Source organism: Triticum urartu, chromosome 1A, assembly GCF_056163025.1.
Source record: "Triticum urartu cultivar PI428250 chromosome 1A, HENAU_Tu73, whole genome shotgun sequence".
In the NCBI taxonomy this organism is placed as follows: Eukaryota; Viridiplantae; Streptophyta; class Magnoliopsida; order Poales; family Poaceae; genus Triticum; species Triticum urartu.
This window is the reverse complement of record NC_141873.1, coordinates 453155898-453173722: the sequence shown is the minus strand read 5'-3', so window position 1 is coordinate 453173722 and position 17825 is coordinate 453155898. Positions and strand designations below refer to the sequence as shown.

Genomic DNA, 17825 nt, shown 5'->3' with positions numbered 1-17825 from the left:
TCATATTTTATTGCATTTTGGTTGATCCTAGAAATTTCACGCAACTCAAGGACCCTCGGAGAGAGTTAGGGATTTCGTTATTTTCATATTTGAGTTTTCTCAAATGTTGAAAATAGGATCATTTGATTTTATTTATTTTATCTTCAATTATTTCTATTATAAAAGTATGAGAGAGGGAATAAAATGACTTTCCAAAAATAAAGAAATATTGAGGATTTAATAATAAAATACAATAAGATTTTATTTTGGTTCTATTTGCTATTTTATTTGAATTTAGGAAAAATGTGCGTTTTTCAAAATTGCATTTGGGCCCCAAATAAATGTTCATTCTGTGCGGCTTGATTTTAGAAGCCGGGGAAAATTTATTTCGGGATTTTTAGAGTCCGTTTATATTCTTTTTGTTTTTTTTCTGAGCATAATTATTAAAAAAACGCTGAACCGACTTCGGGCTGTATCCGGCCAGGACTCCCTGGCCGAGGCCTTTAAGTACCGCCGCCCCGGGCCGCCCCAGCCTACCACCGCGCCCCGCCCGAAACCCTAGCGCCAGGAGCAGCCGTCGCCGCCTCCAGCCGCCGCCGGAGTTCGCCGCCGATGAGGTCGAGCCGCCCACCGGTTCTTTTTAGAAAACCGTTAGGTTTTCACCGATTTTTCGGTTTTTTTAGATTCGATTTTTTAGATAGATCGTTTTTTTCGGTTTAGTTAATTAGGGAGCATTCGCTCGTTCGCTCGTTTTAACGAACGCGTTCATCGTTTAGATCCAGAGAACGAACGTTCGTTCTTAATCTATTCGTCGTTTTCTTTTTTATCGGATTAAATCCGTGATTTTTTTATCGCGATTTCTGATCCGATTTTCGTTCTAGTATAACTTTTCGCTCGTTTATCGGAATCAGGCGATTCAAGCGCCTGGAGTTTCGTCTCGAAACCCTCTTTCCATTTAACCAACTCAAACAAGTTTTTGCCTCTGTAAAAATTGCCCTAGATCCAGAATAGTAAATGAAGCCTGTTTCTTTTGCCGTTTGTTTTTCGTTGCTTCGTTCGATTTGGTTCTTTTTGCCAACCGGAGTTCTTAAGTTGAACTTTATGGTTAGATCTCTTATTTGAGTTTTACCTGTGCATTAGTTGAGTACTTATTGTATGCTTGTTTGTTTGCGATAGAGTACCCGGAGTGCGCCGCTTGCTACTTCGAATCGCTAGGTTTCCCGGATCATCAGCAAGGCAAGTAACACTATGATCATACCTCCTACTACCCAGTTTTATTGCATTAGATCAACCCTCACACATTGCATGATTATGATCTAATTAAATTGTGGGTTTTGGGAAGTAGTTGAGGTAGTACCTATTACCTGTTTATTATCAAACCTTTGGGAGTTACTTCTACGTTTGCTTATTATGCCATGCTATGCTCGTAGACGTGGATTGGGTTTTGAGAGTATTCATGACAGATGTGAGTTTGTTAAATTAATGATTTATCTAAGGTGGCAACTTAAATAAACATCTGGGTGGATTGAGGCACCTGGGTATTCCAGCGATTGCCTGTTTTTCTTTTCGACCGCCACCCAGGCTCAAAGGGATCATGAGATTATTCATGCTAGAAACTTCCATGTGCAGCCACAAGCTACTATGGGCTCTAGCATAGTTGACTAAGTTGTGCGAACTCTTACAGTGGTAGACTAGCAGATGTAGGGGAAAGTAGGTGTAACGGTCTACCCGATCGTAAGGTGCTAGCGCTTCTGAAATACTATGTCTCGGTCATCCGTTTCTCAAACACCATGTAGTGCGAGAATCCCAACGGAGGAGATCGAGTCTTGTGGGGAAAAGTGCGCAAACCTCTATAGAGTGTATAAACTAATCATGGTTAACCGTGTCCCCGGTTATGGACATCTTGAGTATCTAGTACTTGGACTATCATGTGAATCTCATCATGTTACTCTAAAATTAATTTTGTTGGGTTTTAATGATGTTTCTTAATTGGGATTGAGAATGCTGTCAACCATTCTCAATGTTTAACAACTATCATGATAGTTAAATAAAATTTATTCCTTTGTAGTAGGGAAAAATTGGCTTTACGCAAAACTGTAACCATAGAGCTTTCCACCGGCCAAATATGCATGTAGTATAGCCTTATTCCTTCATTGCTCTCTATGTGTTACATTGCCAACATATTCCATGTGCTGACCCGTTTCGGGCTGCAACGTTCATGTTGCAGACTTTTCAGACGACGAGTAAGGTGCCTTTTAGGTCGTGGTTCTATACTCAGTGATGCCGTTGGAGTTGATGGACTCACTTATCTTCCAAGCCTTCCGCTGTTATTGTTATTAGATGGCCTTAAGCCATATTTATTGTAATAAGTTCTCTTTTGAGACTCTCGATGTAATAAGTGTGTGATTGCCACTCTGTTATAAATCCTTCAAGTACTATGTGGTGTCAGCATTACTGATCCAGAGATGACACCTGAGCACAGAGATTGGACCGTTTGAGGTCTGGTCGCTACACTGATGCAAGTATATGCCCAAGCAAGGCATCTCGTATGGATCGCCTTAAGAAAAACCATATTGATTCAGATGTATGAGCTTTAAAACTACTTTATGTAACATGTTGGCCAATAGCTTGGTGATAATCTTAATGGGACAATTCGGTAAAGAAATTGAACATATAAAGGATGAGCCAGTGCGCCCAACTAGCGGCACTGGCCACGTCTCCTTTTATTCGCGCTATGTATCGCCGAGCGTTGTGGCCAGCATCCTCTCCTCTCCTTTCCCCTCGCTCACTTCCTCCCCCCTCACCCGCAGAACCCTAGCCGCCTTCTCCCGCAGCACCTCAGCCGCCTCCTCTCCCTCTCCACCCAGCCGCCCCCTCTCCTCGACTCGGCTCGAGTGCGCACTCGAGCCAATCCTTTGTGTCGCCTCCTCCTTCCCTCCACTTCTCTCCTCTTCCTCTCGAAGCCCCAGCGCGTGGTCGCCGCTGCCGTTCATCTCTTTCTTCCCACGACGCCTCCCCATCCTCCATCAGCTGTCGCTGTGCGCCGTTGTTCTGGACCGGTCGGAGGTCGCTGCAAAGGAGCAGAGCAGGACAACAGTGGGGCGAAGCAGCACAGGTGTGATTTCTTCTTTTTCCATGAATGCATCTGAATCTTTTTTTTTGTTCCCCCAATCTAGATTTCTAATTAATTTCATTCTAAAGTGTGCAAATGGTTATGGCTTATCAGGAAGAGGGGAGCAGCAGCCGTGCCAGCCGGCGCGCATCTCGTCGCAACGCGTGCAGCTGCAGCAAGCTGAAGACGCGGCCCTCCATCAGCGGACGAGCGGCAGTCAGCACGAGGTCGGGGTGGAGGGCCATGAGCACCAGGAGGCGCGTCGAGGGGCACCAGGAGGCACCATGGTCACTGTGGGAGCACGCCAAACCTGAAGGCCATCACTAGCCGCTGTCCACGCCCCAGAGCGTAGGTGAGCAAATCCATTCTCCTATCAGATTCAGATAACTTCGGGTAGTCAAGGTAAATCCTTTATGCTTGAGGGTACCATAAAAAGACTATTGATTGAACGAAACTTGTGGTTGGCTGCTATTGTGTTGTTTGATGTTTGGTTCAGAGGAAAAATTGCATTTATTTATATAAAGGGTACTTAGTAAACTTCAGTCTAATTTAATCATCACTCAACGTCAGCTTCAGGGTTATGTATCTCTGTACGTATAGATTTTCATGTTTAGAGAAAACCTTTATGTTAAAACAAGATGCCACGATGAATTAATTTACATCCAGATAGCATCATGTTCTCATCAGAAAAAGGAGTTAAACTTTCAGCCATGTTTGAGACCTGTTTAAAAATGAAGTAATGCTAAAAGGAATAATCATCACTCAGCTTCAGGGTTATGTATCTTTGTACGTATAGATTTTCATGTTTAAAGAAAAACCTGTATGTTAAAACAAGATGCCACGGTGAATTAATCTACATCAAGATAGCATCATGTTCCCATCAGAAAAAGGAGTTAAATTTTCAGCCATGATTGAGACCTGTTTAAAAATGAAGTAATGCTAAAAGGAGCATCATGTTCTCATCAGAAAAAAGGAGTTAAAGTTTCAGCCATGATTGAGACGATGTTCTTCTCCCTCAGCGCGCGCCATGGCGGTCCCTCCTCGTCGCCACCCCTCTCCTTGACTCGGCGGGACGAGGGGAGCAGGGGCAGCAGCCAGTCGCTGCCCAGTAGCAGAGGAGGATGGCGGTGGGGGGAAGGAGCAGAGGAGGACGTCACTGGGGAAGGAGCAGAGAGGCTGGTGTTCCAAACGGCGCTTGCGTCACGTGCCGGACGCTACTCTCCGGCCCTTGTTATCGTCCCCAATCTAGGTTGCACATCTGCGTCTCGCCATCTTCTTCCCCCTATTTTTTTGGTTCTTTGATGATTTGATCTCAATGTTGGGTTTACTGTTTACCTAGGCATGATGTATGAAAATCTGAAAAGCAGAGGAAGAATCCCAACGAAGAGTTTGGTGATGGGGAATAGGATGAGTTCTTTCTCTCTCTCATCCACGTTTGTTCCTACATTTTTATTTTGATGTTATGGTTTATTCTATCCCTTCTTAGATTAAACTTCTTTGAACCATCTAAATCTCTTTGTTCAATGACTCTGAGTTTACCACTCCTTGTATCTTAACCTTCTTGCTTCAGCAGGGTTAGTTGTTGGGTCATATGTGTTGTTGACTATGAAGGTTAGGTTCCTTCCCACTCCCTTTTGGGTTTCTTCCTGTTGGAATTGATGTGGCCTGATTCTTTCTTTGTCACTATCTAGATATGTGTTCTTATGAAAGTTATCTATTGCCTTATTGGAATTTCTCTGTTATGTCATGCACATTGCTACCTTCAGGTTGTTTAATTATTTAATATGGAACACATTGGCATTATATGAAAAGAGGCACATATATGATTCTTTGCATTTTTGCAATGTCGTGACTGCAGAGGTATCCTTCTCTCTGTAACAAATCTGAATCTTTGCATATTGGGTTTGCATATGCTTGCGAGTACCTACTCTATTTGCGCTCAAATACCATATGTTATGCACTGGTAGAGGTAAAAGAGAAATTCAGAGAAAGATAAAAAGAAAAGGACAGAGGATGCAAAGGAAAATGATACTTGGATAGTTACATCTACAGTTTAGATATTGCTAAAATTGGTTGCTCCTCTCCTATTTAGTGAAATATGTATGTGCTTTTTTATGTTCTGTGGTTAGGACCGACAACTTGATTAGGTGCAGCCTACTTCAACTAACACATCTTTAAACTAAACTGAACAAATCCATTTTAGTTTGTCTATTTCTGAATTTATGTTTCTATGGTGTCATTGTTTCAGTTTGTGTTGCACATTTATGTATCAAACGACAACTATCAAACAAGAAAAATTCTTGCCAGCTATAACCTACCCCTGACCTTTGTGTTTATCTTTTCATGGTCATGGAAAATGAAATGCTCATGAACCACCACTTTCTTTCATGCCGACAAGGGCTGCCGATCCACCCAGCGCATGGGTAGCTGCACGGATCTCCAATATAGCCCCCTCCCTATGGCACTGTTCCACTGTGCTGACTAGCATTGAATATGCCATGGATCTACCAAGCAGCCGCCTTAGCATGGTCATCCATAACGCTATCCTGCTTCCATGCAAGCTCAGGTCAATCCTCCTCTTCCATTCCGCGGCTATTACCTGGAATATTAATGACCATGTATTTGCAAACAGTGGTTGCATTTTCCTTAAATTTTAGGCATTCTTCACTTGCTGCTTCCTCATTTCTGAATAAATGCATCTATGTTCACACTCACTCTGATTTTAAATTGCACTGTAACTAGAAAGCAGAGGATGCCTTGGTGTTATGTTGCAACAAAAATAGAAAGGAAGCAGCAAGTGGAATAGGCAAATATTTCTTTTTAGCTAATTAGAGATCACAGTGCACTGTAGATTGCCATAACGTTTTTTGGGTTAGCTATTTTATTGGTATACATAAAAGTAAATATGTCACTGGTGTTACATCTACATAAAAGTAAATTTAGATTTCAGAAGTTGTGCTTGAGAAACTATGTGTTATTTATTTGCCTTTGAGGAATAAATTTAGATGTTCTTACTAGTAATTTCTTGTTTCTTTTTCTGTTCATGTTCTCATGATTTTGGCTCTTTTAAAACCTCAAACTAAGAAGACGAGTGCTAACAATATATGATTGATGGCAAAATCCATGTTTCCATTTAAAGGATGATCCCTTGATCAGTATGCTATAAAATTTTATGAAGGTCCCCATTTGAATCTTATGTTCCCCACTATAACTTGAAATATTGCCTAACCCAGTTTTCTTTTTGCAGGATGTTGAGTAGGCCTGCCTTATTATGAAACCTGGCGATTTAGTGGTACCACGATGGCTGACCAAGAGGAGGAGGAAACCCTCCCGTACTGATCCGCCTCCACTCTCCCTCCTCCAATGCATACTTGATGGGAACAGTTAGCTCATGTCTCTTAGACAATACTCCCTCCGTCTGAATAATGTAAGACGTTTTTGCAAGCTAACATAGCTTGCAAAAACGTCTTATATTGTGAGACGGAGGGAGTACTTTTTTTGCCAGAAGTCTCTTAGATAATACTTGGTGAGGCGTGTGCAGGCATCTTAGTACATGTTTCTACCCCCCTAGACTCACTCTCCCAACACTGTATTCAAGGCTCATTGAGGATAAGTGCTTCAAGATGCCTTCTACTCCTAATGCACATAAGTGCACTTGTATCACTTGCCTCATGAGATTATTGTCCACGACCTGATCCCTTGTTATGTTATCCATTATCCAAATGCATGGCAGGTCTTTCTGTTTATCATAAAATTAAATATGCTATTGGGAATTTCACAAATGGTTGCCCTTTATGCAAGGATGCACTTGAATACAGTTTAGGAGATCAGGAAAAACTATGCATGTTACCTGATCAGGTTTTCCATGTTGTTTTTGCTGTCAGTGACGTCATTGTTTCTGAAAATTTATAGGTTTCTCTGTAGCTCATCTGTAGATGATATATTTCCAATTGGTAGTGGTCATTGTTTTTAAGCAGAGTATTGTTTTGTAGATGAATTTCCATGGAGGCTTGGCAGAAGCAGATTAGTTGTTTTCTCTATTATATCAGGTGGCACTTGGCTTCTCATAAATGACTCATCATTTTCCTGAACAATGGTTATTGTACACTTATGCTAGAGATATGGAGATCAGGACTGGATTTGTTTATTGTTTATGCTTCGGGAGGAATTACAGTTGTGGACCTGTAGATGAATTGCCATGGAGGCTTGGCAGAAACAACGGTTCCCTCGGCAGTGGCTGCGAGGGGTGTAGCTTGCTGAAGAAATGGGCTTTTTTTGTAGCTCCAGGTATAGAAGAGTATAAAACCAAATTATATGATGTAATTGACTACTATTTCTATTAACTTCTCCTGTAAACAATGTTCACGAGTTCATGTATTAAGTACATTTTATTGTGTCACTTGTGTTTACTTTTTTTTAATGCAACTTTACAGTTACTCGGAATTCCTAATTGTAGACTCAACTATTTTGACCTACCGATGATCTAATTTGTGGCATTTATTACCTTAAGAAAATATTTGCATTTAATTTCCTTTATATATAGGCGTATAAATTCTTACCAAATGTACCCAAATATACGGTTTTTGAAAAAATGCAAATATTTTCAACAAGAACATGGTTTTAAACGGGTTTTGCGCCATTTGGCGCAACTGGTCATCTAGTAGGTTTCAAATCACTAGCATGCATTTGGGCATCATGTTTTGGGATCAAGGTGATAAAAAAAATAGTTCATACTCTGAAACTTGACTTTTCCATAATAAAAATCATCAATGAGACAATAAAAGTCCTCAACAATGATACCGCAACATGCTTTAACAATATCAAGAATAAAAGCATCAGACCCATGGGCTTTATCTGATGGAAAATTATGTACTACATCATCAATTTCCTCCTTGGAAAAAGAACCCCCAGGCAAAGTAAATCATTTATCAGTAAGTGAGTCCAAATTCAGTGGGTTATGAGTGACCACAGAGGAGCATAGTCTTTGTTTGAGAGCCCTTCAGAGAATTGTTGCCTTGGCAGAATGGCTAGAATGTTCTTGACCTTGTTCATCTTGTAGAAAAGCAATGTGGTTGTGCCTGCATTTAAGTGTTGCTTTAGCGTGGGAACTTGGAACTAGTTTTCCCCATATTAATCCATCTGATTGTGTTTTTCTATTTCCAATAAATTTGTTGGGAGGACTTTTATAATTTTAAGCAATTTTTACTGTCGGCCATAGACACAAAATGATAGATGTTTATCGATCACTCGTACTAAGTTTCAAGCAGTGAAACTTAACATATTTTTTCAAAAGTCGTCCAAATATATTCAAAATGGATTTTATTTGAAAGAGCTGGTCACGAGAACACGAATATGAAAGCAAAACTTAATTTAAATTTTCGTTTAAAAGATATACAACTTTTAAAATCGAAAGACAAAATAAAAAGCTAGCACTTGGGACGTGAGTGCCCCCGCACTTGCGTGCCACAAATTCTCTCCCCCTGTGTTTGTGGCTTGAATAGCAACAGACAGATTGGAAATGTTTTTGCACCATTTTCTGAACCTTTGTTGAGAGCCTTGAAGTATTTTTTTTTCAGATTTGCTTAACAGTATCACTGAAATCATGATGTTTCAGCCTATAACTATCAAATCTAAAAATAGTTAATTTAGAAATAGATGATCCCACTTGAACAAGTCATGAAATGTGGTCTCAAATAGATTTGATTAAGGGGGTAGCTATAGTGCTTGGACAGAATAAAGTCGGTGATTCAGAGGAGTAGAACCACTTGTATGCCCATCAATCAGCTATCTATCCAGGGCGCGTCTGTACCCGTGAAGCATGCAAAAATTATCCTTACGCGACATGTCTCACCTGCAGGCTGCAGCCATGATATGTCTGCCAATCAGCCTCATCGGTTCAGGACGCCTTTACTCGTGAAGCACGCAGAAATATAGCTGATGGTGACATGGCACATCAACTTGCAGTGTGTATCCCCAGTTAAATCATGTTCCGTGCGAGTCCGACCCATGCCGCCGTGCCCGTGCGCGGCTGGGCTGGCCAGCCCCACGTAAAATGCCCGGGACGATTTAATTCGTTCCCACCTGATGTGTCAAGACACAGAGGCCAGAGAAATTTTGTCTTACTTTAATATATTCTACTAGTATATATTCTGCTGTTGGTAGTGAGAAACAAGTGATTCCCCGACCCCGATCTGTGACTGACCCAGGTGTAGTAGTCCAGTCCACGGCACGGTCTCCAACCCCTAGTTCGGGACTTCAGACTTTGGTACTGCGTGTTTACAACATGAGAACGACCTTCATAAAATCATAAGCAAACGACTTAAAATGTTTTTCTTGGAAGGACCCCCTCCCGTGTCTCGCAACTAACACGTCGACATCATATCTCGGTCGCGGCCAACGCGCTTCACACAAGTCCACACGACACACGACCTACTGCCTTTTTACCAGCACCAACTGCACTGCCGCCACAACAATTCCGATCAAATTCCCTGCCACCCGCCGCGAAATTTCCCTCCAAAAAATTCAACGGCAAACCGCGACGCGACCACCTTAACCATCGCCCCCCCTGCTCCGCCTATAAAACTCCACCTCCCCTCCCCTGTTGCCACCACCAAACCATCACACGGTACTCTCACACCGTACTCTACACACGACGCGCGACCCGCACCGTAGAGCGTGTAACATAACCGATGGCCCCCGCCGCCGCATCGCAGCACCAGGCGACCGCCGTGGCGCCGCCGAGCGGCCGCAAGGTGGTGGACGAGGTGTCCGGCTGGCTGCGCGTCATGGACGACGGCAGCATCGACCGCACCTGGACGGGCCCGCCCGAGGCGCTGCCGCTCATGCAGCCGGTGCAGCCCTACGCCGTGCCCCGCGACGGCCACACGCTCCACGACCTCGCCGGGGAGCCCAACCTCCGGGTGTACCTCCCCGAGGTCGACGCCGGCAGCGTCGCCCGCCTCCCCGTCATCGTGCAGCTCCACGGCGGCGGCTTCTGCATCTCCCACCCGTCCTGGGTCCTGTACCACCACTTCTACGCGCGCCTAGCCTGTGCCGTCCCCGCCGTGGTCGTCACCGCCGAGCTACCCTTAGCCCCAGAGCACCGCATGCCCGCCCAGCTCGACACAGGCGTCGACGTGCTCCGCCGGCTGCGGTCCATCGCCATGTCCGACGAAGGCTCTCTCGACGACCCCGCGGCCGAGCTCCTCCGCGAGGCCGCGGACATATCCCGCGTGTTCCTCGTCGGAGACAGCTCCGGTGGCAACCTCGTCCACCTCGTGGCCGCGCGCGTCGGCGAGGACGACGCGGACGCCTGGGCGCCCCTCCGCGTCGCCGGCGGCGTCCCGATCCACCCGGGGTTCGTGCGCGCCACGCGGAGCAAGTCGGAGCTGCAGGACACGCCGGAGTCGGTGTTCTTCACGCTGGACATGCTGGACAAGTTCCTGGCCATGGCGCTGCCCAAGGGCGCCACCAAGGACCACCCGTACACGTGCCCGATGGGCCCGAACGCGCCGCCGCTGGAGTCCGTCTCTCTGCCGCCGATGCTGGTGGCCGTCGCGGAGAAGGACCTCATCCGCGACACCAACCTCGAGTACTGCGAAGCACTGCGCGCCGCCGGCAAGGAGGTGGAGGTGCTCATCAACCGCGGCATGAGCCACTCCTTCTACCTCAACAAGTTCGCCGTCGACATGGACCCCACCACCGGGGAGCGAGCCCAGGAGCTCATCGATGCCATCAAGAGCTTCGTTGCCCGCCACTAAAAAAGCATATTGTATCACACACGTGCATATGGTATCCCACAGGTGTGTCTGCCATTGTCGATCGACCATATATACGTGATGGCTTCTGGATTGTATCCGGCCGCCTCGTCTGTTATCAGTGTATGCGTCCAAAGTCTTTGGTTATCACGCCATCTGCAGCAGCATTCGTGGTCAGTATTGTTTCATGTCACTGTAAGGCCCTATTTGGTTTTAAATAAGTCATCAACTTATAAGTCGAAAAATGCAAAAGATGACTTATTTTGCCAAACGGACCCAACTTATAAATCACCCCAACTTATAAGTCATAAGTTGTTCCACCCCAACTTAAAACTTATAAGTTATCCCTTTTTGCATGGGTCCCATTACCTTTACATAAAAAATAAGGTGGGAAGATGTGCTCAGGTGACTTATAAGTCAGGTGGCAACCAAACAGGCGTGACTTATAAGTCACTGGTTTTAAGTCACCTGACTTATAAGTCAGGTGACTTATTTGAACCAAACATGCTCTAATAACCACTCGTAATCAGGGGAATTGTTTGCAATATTGATTATGCAAAATTCAGTCACTGTTGTGCAACTCAACATATTGTATAAAATTCATAAAATAATTTCTTCTAACAGCATCTCCCAACAGATGTGTATTTTACATCATCTACAAGTGATTGGATAAAAATATGCATCTGAAAAGTTTTTTTTCATCATCAAAAACATCAAACTCTAACAAATGACGTAAAGTAGGGCAGCCGTTTCAATAGATGATGTAAAAAAATAGTTATGTCACACAACAACAGCCAATAGCAGCACATATTCGAATCAAAAGCATCCCAAATTTTGCAAATCATCACACACATAATGAACAATATGTCAAATTCAATATCAAAATAGCAAAATAATGGTCTTATAGTGCATCATAGCAAACATAGTTCATGATCCAACAAATAAAAGTGCACATAAACATAAAAACAAACACGACCTCTCAACTAGCATCTTCTTTGTTGTCACTTGGCACGTTGTGAACAGTAGCTTGAAGATCATCATTTCCTTCTTTCACACCGTTGTCACTTGGCGCATTGTGAACATCTGCTTGTGATCTATCCATGTCGTCACCTCCACCGAAGCCACCTCCAATGCCACCTCTCATGCCATCATGATACCACCATAGCCACCTCCTACTCCGCCCATCATGCCACCGAAGCCACCTCCCGTGCCACCCATTGTCTTATCAAAGCCACCTCCCATCATGTCCATATAGCTGCCCATTCCTCCCCCATGCTACTCGTTCCTCCTACGAAGCTACCCATTGCTCCTCCCATGCCACCCATTCCTCCTCCGAGGCCACCCATCAAGTTCCTCATGATCATGGTCTTTTTCGCGATCATTTTCGTCGTGACAAAGCTCCATAAAAACTTTTTTGCTTTGCTTTGAGGCCACTTGTGTCAACGAACATTTTTTTCTTTGTCCTCCACTACCTTAACCTCTTCGGCCACCAACTTCCTCTCCTCGGCCGCCACCAGCCGCTCCTTGGTCACTGTCCTCTTCTCCTCGATCGCCGCCTTTCGCCTCCCGGCCTCCGCCCTCTCCTCCATTTCTTTCAATTTCAAAAGCCTTTTTTTCTTCAGCATACTCTTTTCTCGCAATGAGGATGGCTTCAAATCCTTCTTTAAGATCATTGTCTCCAAACTTTAACCCCTTTGCTTTTTTATTCCCACCAGGCCTATATGCTTTGGCAACCGAATGAGGAGTGAGGTTCCTTCTCACCTCCTCACTACCACCACCATCATCATCTTCGTGGTCACGATCGACATCCAAGTTCTTCCTCCACGGAAGTTCAAAAGCTTCCTAGTTTTTCCAGTTCTCCTCATCCTTGAGCTCTTTCTAGCAATGTTGGAAAGAGAACGGTTTTCCTTTCCTCTTCTTCTTGTCCCAGTTCTTCCCTCTTTCTTGGAACAAACCTTGAGCAAGCATGAACTACATAACAATAAAGAAACTTCATTAATTAGGAACATATGAAACCACTTGGGTTTATGAAAAAGAATTTGAAAGTAGCAACCAATTACCATGGCTTTTCCATCGCAACCACTTGGGATCATGCGCTCAACATTGATCAAATAACCCACCCATTTTTGGCATTCGGTGTTGATAGTGGACTATTGGTGCCGAATAGATTCCCTCGATCGATAATGACCACTTGTGTTCTGTTCATCAACGAATTCTTTGATGCAGTTCTAATATGTGGTCGTCGATTGGTTAGTTCCAACGGATGCATCAAGAGAGGCTAGCTTCCAAGCGGTACAAATCAACATATCTTCGGCGTTGGAATAGTTTGCGGTTCTTCCCTTCACATTCTCAACAAACCCTCCTCTTCCATGTCAAGGTTCTCATCATCAAATGGCACATCATATTCTTGTGATGGAAAATCTTGAGAGACAAAATATTTGGTCACAACATTTGACACGCACATGAATGTTTCATCATCAACACTAGAAATGCACATACACACTATCTCGCATTCTATGCATACTAGTATGTGGGTACGTGCACATCACGTGCAAAATTTAATTCATGAATACAAAGTTCCCTTACAAATATTTCAAAAGAACAACAAACATAGTGTCCTTGCAAAGTTTATTTTGTATGTAAAGCTTTGATGAAAGTTGTTCTTACTTCCGTAATCGGTACAGTGGGTGGTTCGGACACAACGTAATAAAATTGTTTTTAGCAATGCATACCATAAAAGGGAAATATCTTATAGTCACATCTTTTATAGAAGAGAAATATTTTTATCGTTAACTTGGGAACATGAAATTTGGTGTCACTCTCATTTCTTTTAGAAAAGGAGGGATACCCCCGGCATCTGCATCTGGGCGATGCATGCAGTCACTTTATTAATTATTCACAAAAGACCTTATAAAGAAATACAGTAGTAAGTCTGAAGCCACTGTCTAGCCAACATCTATCGCTACTCATATCCAGATGACAAATTGATGAGCATGAAAAAAGAACAATCAAAAAAGAAGATTTTTTACCTTTGGTACATTTCGTCGAGCATGTTGGAGACGGTGGCGGCACGCGTCAATGGCTCCTCCTACATGGCTGGCGGCCGGGCATGAGGCCGGTCGTAATGGGAGTATCATAAGCGGTATCATGCATGCCAACTAGACTTCTTGGATGATGTGGCGCATAATTAAATGAAGAAAGAGAGGGTGTGGTATCATATGATGATATCGTATCATATTAATGTACTACTTTGTGTCATGCATGACAATTAATAAGGCAATTTAAGATACTAACTTATGATACTATGTATTACGGAAGTAGTATCATACACTAGTATCATATGCATGATACTAGTATATGATACTCCTCATTACAACCAGCCTGAGGTGTTGGGGGAGGAGGCACGCCATCGGAAGCAGCAACAGCCGCGGGCGTCGACGGGATTGAAGCAACATCAGTTTTTACGGCCGCCTTCATCTTGTTTGGCCGAACCTAAGACCCGACCTGAACTTTCCTTGTCTTTGATTAACTTATTAGTCGGTGCATGTAAGTCTGTTCGAACATATCTTGATTCGGTACGTTAGATTTTGACCCGGCCTAAACTAGCACTGTGTGGTGTCATACTGCTACCTCTTTTAGCACTACGTTGGTTTTCCCCGAAGAGGAAGGGATGATGCAGCAAAGTAGCGTAAGTATTCCCCTCAGTTTTTGAGAACCAAGGTATCAATCCAGTAGGAGGCTACGCGCGAGTCCCTCGTACCTGCACAAAACAAATAAATCCTCGCAACCAACGCAAATAGGGGTTGTCAATCCCTATAGGGCCACTTACGAGAGTGAGATCTGATAGATATGATAAGATAATATTTTTGGTATTTTTATGATAAAGATGCAAAGTAAATAACTAAGTAGTAGGAGATTGATATGATAAAGATAGACCCGGGGGCCATAGGTTTCACTAGTGGCTTCTCTCGAGAGCATAAGAATTCTACGGTGGGTGAACAAATTACTGTTGAGCAATTGACATAATTGAGCATAGTTATGAGAATATCTAGGTATGATCATGTATATAGGCATCACGTCCGAGACAAGTAGACCGACTCCTGCCTGCATCTACTACTATTACTCCACTCATCGACCGCTATCCAGCATGCATCTAGAGTATTAAGTTAAAAACAGAGTAACGCCTTAAGAAAGATGACATGATGTAGAGGGATAGACTCATGCAATATGAAGAAAACTCCATCTTGTTATCCTCGATGGCAACAATACAATACGTGTCTTGCTGCCCTTACTGTCACCGGGAAAGGACACCGCAAGATTGAACCCAAAGCTAAGCACTTCTCCCATTGCAAGAAAGATCAATCTAGTAGGCCAAACCAAACTGATAATTCGAAGAGACTTGCAAAGATAACCAATCATACATAAAAGAATTCAGAGAAGATTCAAATATTATTCATAGATAGACTTGATCATAAACCAACAATTCATCGATCTCAACAAACACACTGCAAAAAGAAGATTACATCGAATAGATCTCCACAAGAGAGGGGAGAACATTGAATTGAGATTCAAAAAGAGAGAAGAAGCCATCTAGCTACTAACTATGGACCCGTAGGTCTGAGGTAAACTACTCACACTTCATCGGAGGGGCTATGGTGTTGATGTAGAAGCCCTCCGTGATAGATGCCCCCTCCGGCGGAGCTCCGGAACAGGCCCCAAGATGGGATCTCATGGATACAGAAAGTTATGGCGGTGGAATTAGGGTTTTGGCTCCGTCTCTGATCGTTTGGGGGGTACGTGGATATATATAGGAGGAAGAAATACGTCGGTGGAGTAACAGGGGGCCCACGAGGATGGAGGGCGCACCGGGGGGGGGGGGGGGGGGTAGGCGCGCCCCCTACCTCGTGGCCTCCTGTTACGTGGCTTGACGTAGGGTCCAAGTCTCCTGAGTTGTATTCGATGAGAAAATCACGTTCCCGAAGGTATCATTCTGTTTGGACTCCGTTTGATATTCCTTTTCTTCGAAACCCTAAAACAGGCAAAAAACAGCAATTCTGGGCTGGGCCTCCGGTTAATAGGTTAGTCTCAAAAATAATATAAAAGTGGATAATAAAGCCCAATAATGTCCAAAACAGTAGATAATATAGCATGGAGCAATCAAAAATTATAGATACGTTGGAGACGTATCAAGCATCCCCAAGCTTAATTCCTGCTCGTCCTCGAGTAGGTAAATGATAAAAACAGAATTTTTGATGCGGGGTGCTACTTGGCATAATTTTAATGTAATTCTTCTTAATTGTGGTATGAATATTCAGATCCGAAAGATTCAAGACAAAAGTTCATATTGACAAAAAAATGATAATACTTCAAGCATACTAACTAAGCAATTATGTCTTCTCAAAATAACATGGCCAAAGAAAGTTCATCCCCACAAAATCATATGGTGTAGTCATGTTTCATTTTCGTCACACAAGAATGCTATCATCATGCACAACCCTGATGACAAGCCAAGCAATTGTTTCATACTTTAGTAATCTCAAACCTATAAACTTTCACGCAATATATGAGCGCGAGCCATGGACATAGCACTATACGTGGCATAGAATATAATGAGGGGGGTTATGTGGAGAAGACAAAAAAGGAGAAAGTCTCACATCAACGAGGTTAATCAATGGGCTATGGAGATGCCCACCGATTGATGTTAATGCAAAGAGTAGGGATTGCCATGCAACGGATGCACTAGAGCTATAAATGTATGAAAGCTCAACAAAAGAAACTAGTGGGTGTGCATCCAACTTGCTTGCTCACGAAGACCTAGGGCACTTGAGGAGGCCCATTGTTGGAATATACAAGCCAAGTTCTATAATAAAAAAAATTCCACTAGTATATGAAAGTGATAACATGAGAGACTCTCTACTATGAAGATCATGGTGCTACTTTGAAGCACAAGTGTGGCAAAGGATAGTAACATTGTCCCTTCTCTCTTTTTCTCTCATTTTTTTCTTTTTGGGCCTTTTCTCTTTTTTTAATGGCCTTTCTCTTTTTTGGGGGCCTTCTTTTTTATGGCCTTTTTCTCTCTTTTTTTATTTATACCTCACTTGGGGCAATGCTCTAGCAAATGATGATCATCACACTTCTATTTATTTACAACTCAATGATTACAACTCGATACTAGAACAAATATGACTCTATATGAATGCCTCCGGCGGTGTACCGGGATATGCAATGGACCAAGAGTGACATGTATGAAAGAATTATGAACGGTGGCTTTGCCACAAATACTATGTCAACTACATGACCATGCTAAGCAATATGACAATGATGAATGTGTCATGATGAACGGAATGATGGAAAGTTGCATGACAATATATCTCGGAATGGCTATGGAAATGCCATAATCGGTAGGTATGGTGGCTGTTTTGAGGAAGATATAAAGAGGTTTATGTATGAAAGAGCGTATCATATCACGGGGGTTGGATGCACCGGCAAAGTTTGCGCCAACTCTCAATGTGAGAAAGGGCAATGCACGATACCGAAGAGGCTAGCAAGGATGGAAGGGTGAGACTGCGTATAATCCATGGACTCAACATTAGTCATAAAGAACTCACATACTTATTGCAAAAATCTACAAGTCATCAAAAACCTCGGTACTACGCGCATGCTCCTAGTGGGATAGATTGGTAGGAAAAGACCATCGCTCGTCCCCGACCGCCACTCATAAGGAAGACAATCAAATAACACCTCATGTTTCAAATTTGTTGCATGACGTTTGCCATACGTGCATGCTACGGGACTTGCAAACCTCAACAAAAGTATTTCTCAATTTCACAACTACTCAACTAGCACGACTTTGATATTATTACCTCCATGTCTCAAAACAATCATCAAGCATCAAACTTCTCTTAGTATTCAACACACTTATAAGAAAGTTTTATTATTAATCTTGCATACCAAGTATATTAGGATTTTAAGCAAAT

At 43.3% G+C, this 17825-nt stretch overlaps 1 protein-coding gene and 1 long non-coding RNA gene across 3 annotated transcripts; both read left to right on the top strand.

Annotated features, from left to right (window-relative positions):
• Nucleotides 1-2693: 2693 nt before the first annotated feature.
• LOC125532242 (uncharacterized) lies at nucleotides 2694-7509 on the top strand. Of its 2 annotated transcripts, XR_015603659.1 has the most exons (5): nucleotides 2694-3094; nucleotides 3181-4340; nucleotides 4431-5657; nucleotides 6339-6423; nucleotides 7084-7509. It is a non-coding gene; the product is annotated as an uncharacterized LOC125532242 (long non-coding RNA). The 2 variants fall into 2 exon arrangements; XR_015603658.1 differs by lacking the exon at nucleotides 7084-7509 and having other exon boundaries at nucleotides 2695-3094; nucleotides 6339-6754.
• A 2180-nt stretch (nucleotides 7510-9689) lies between these two features.
• Nucleotides 9690-11025, top strand: LOC147991668 (strigolactones hydrolase CXE15-like). Its single transcript, XM_087525015.1, has one exon. The coding sequence runs from the start codon at nucleotides 9781-9783 to the stop codon at nucleotides 10849-10851; it is 1071 nt and encodes a 356-aa protein (XP_087381141.1). The 5' UTR covers nucleotides 9690-9780; the 3' UTR covers nucleotides 10852-11025.
• The last annotated feature ends 6800 nt before the right edge of the window (nucleotides 11026-17825 follow it).

What these genes read in the sequence shown, in the direction of transcription:
- LOC147991668 (XM_087525015.1), top strand. Translation starts at nt 9,781, where the DNA reads ATGGCCCCCGCCGCCGCATCGCAGCACCAGGCGACCGCCGTGGCGCCG.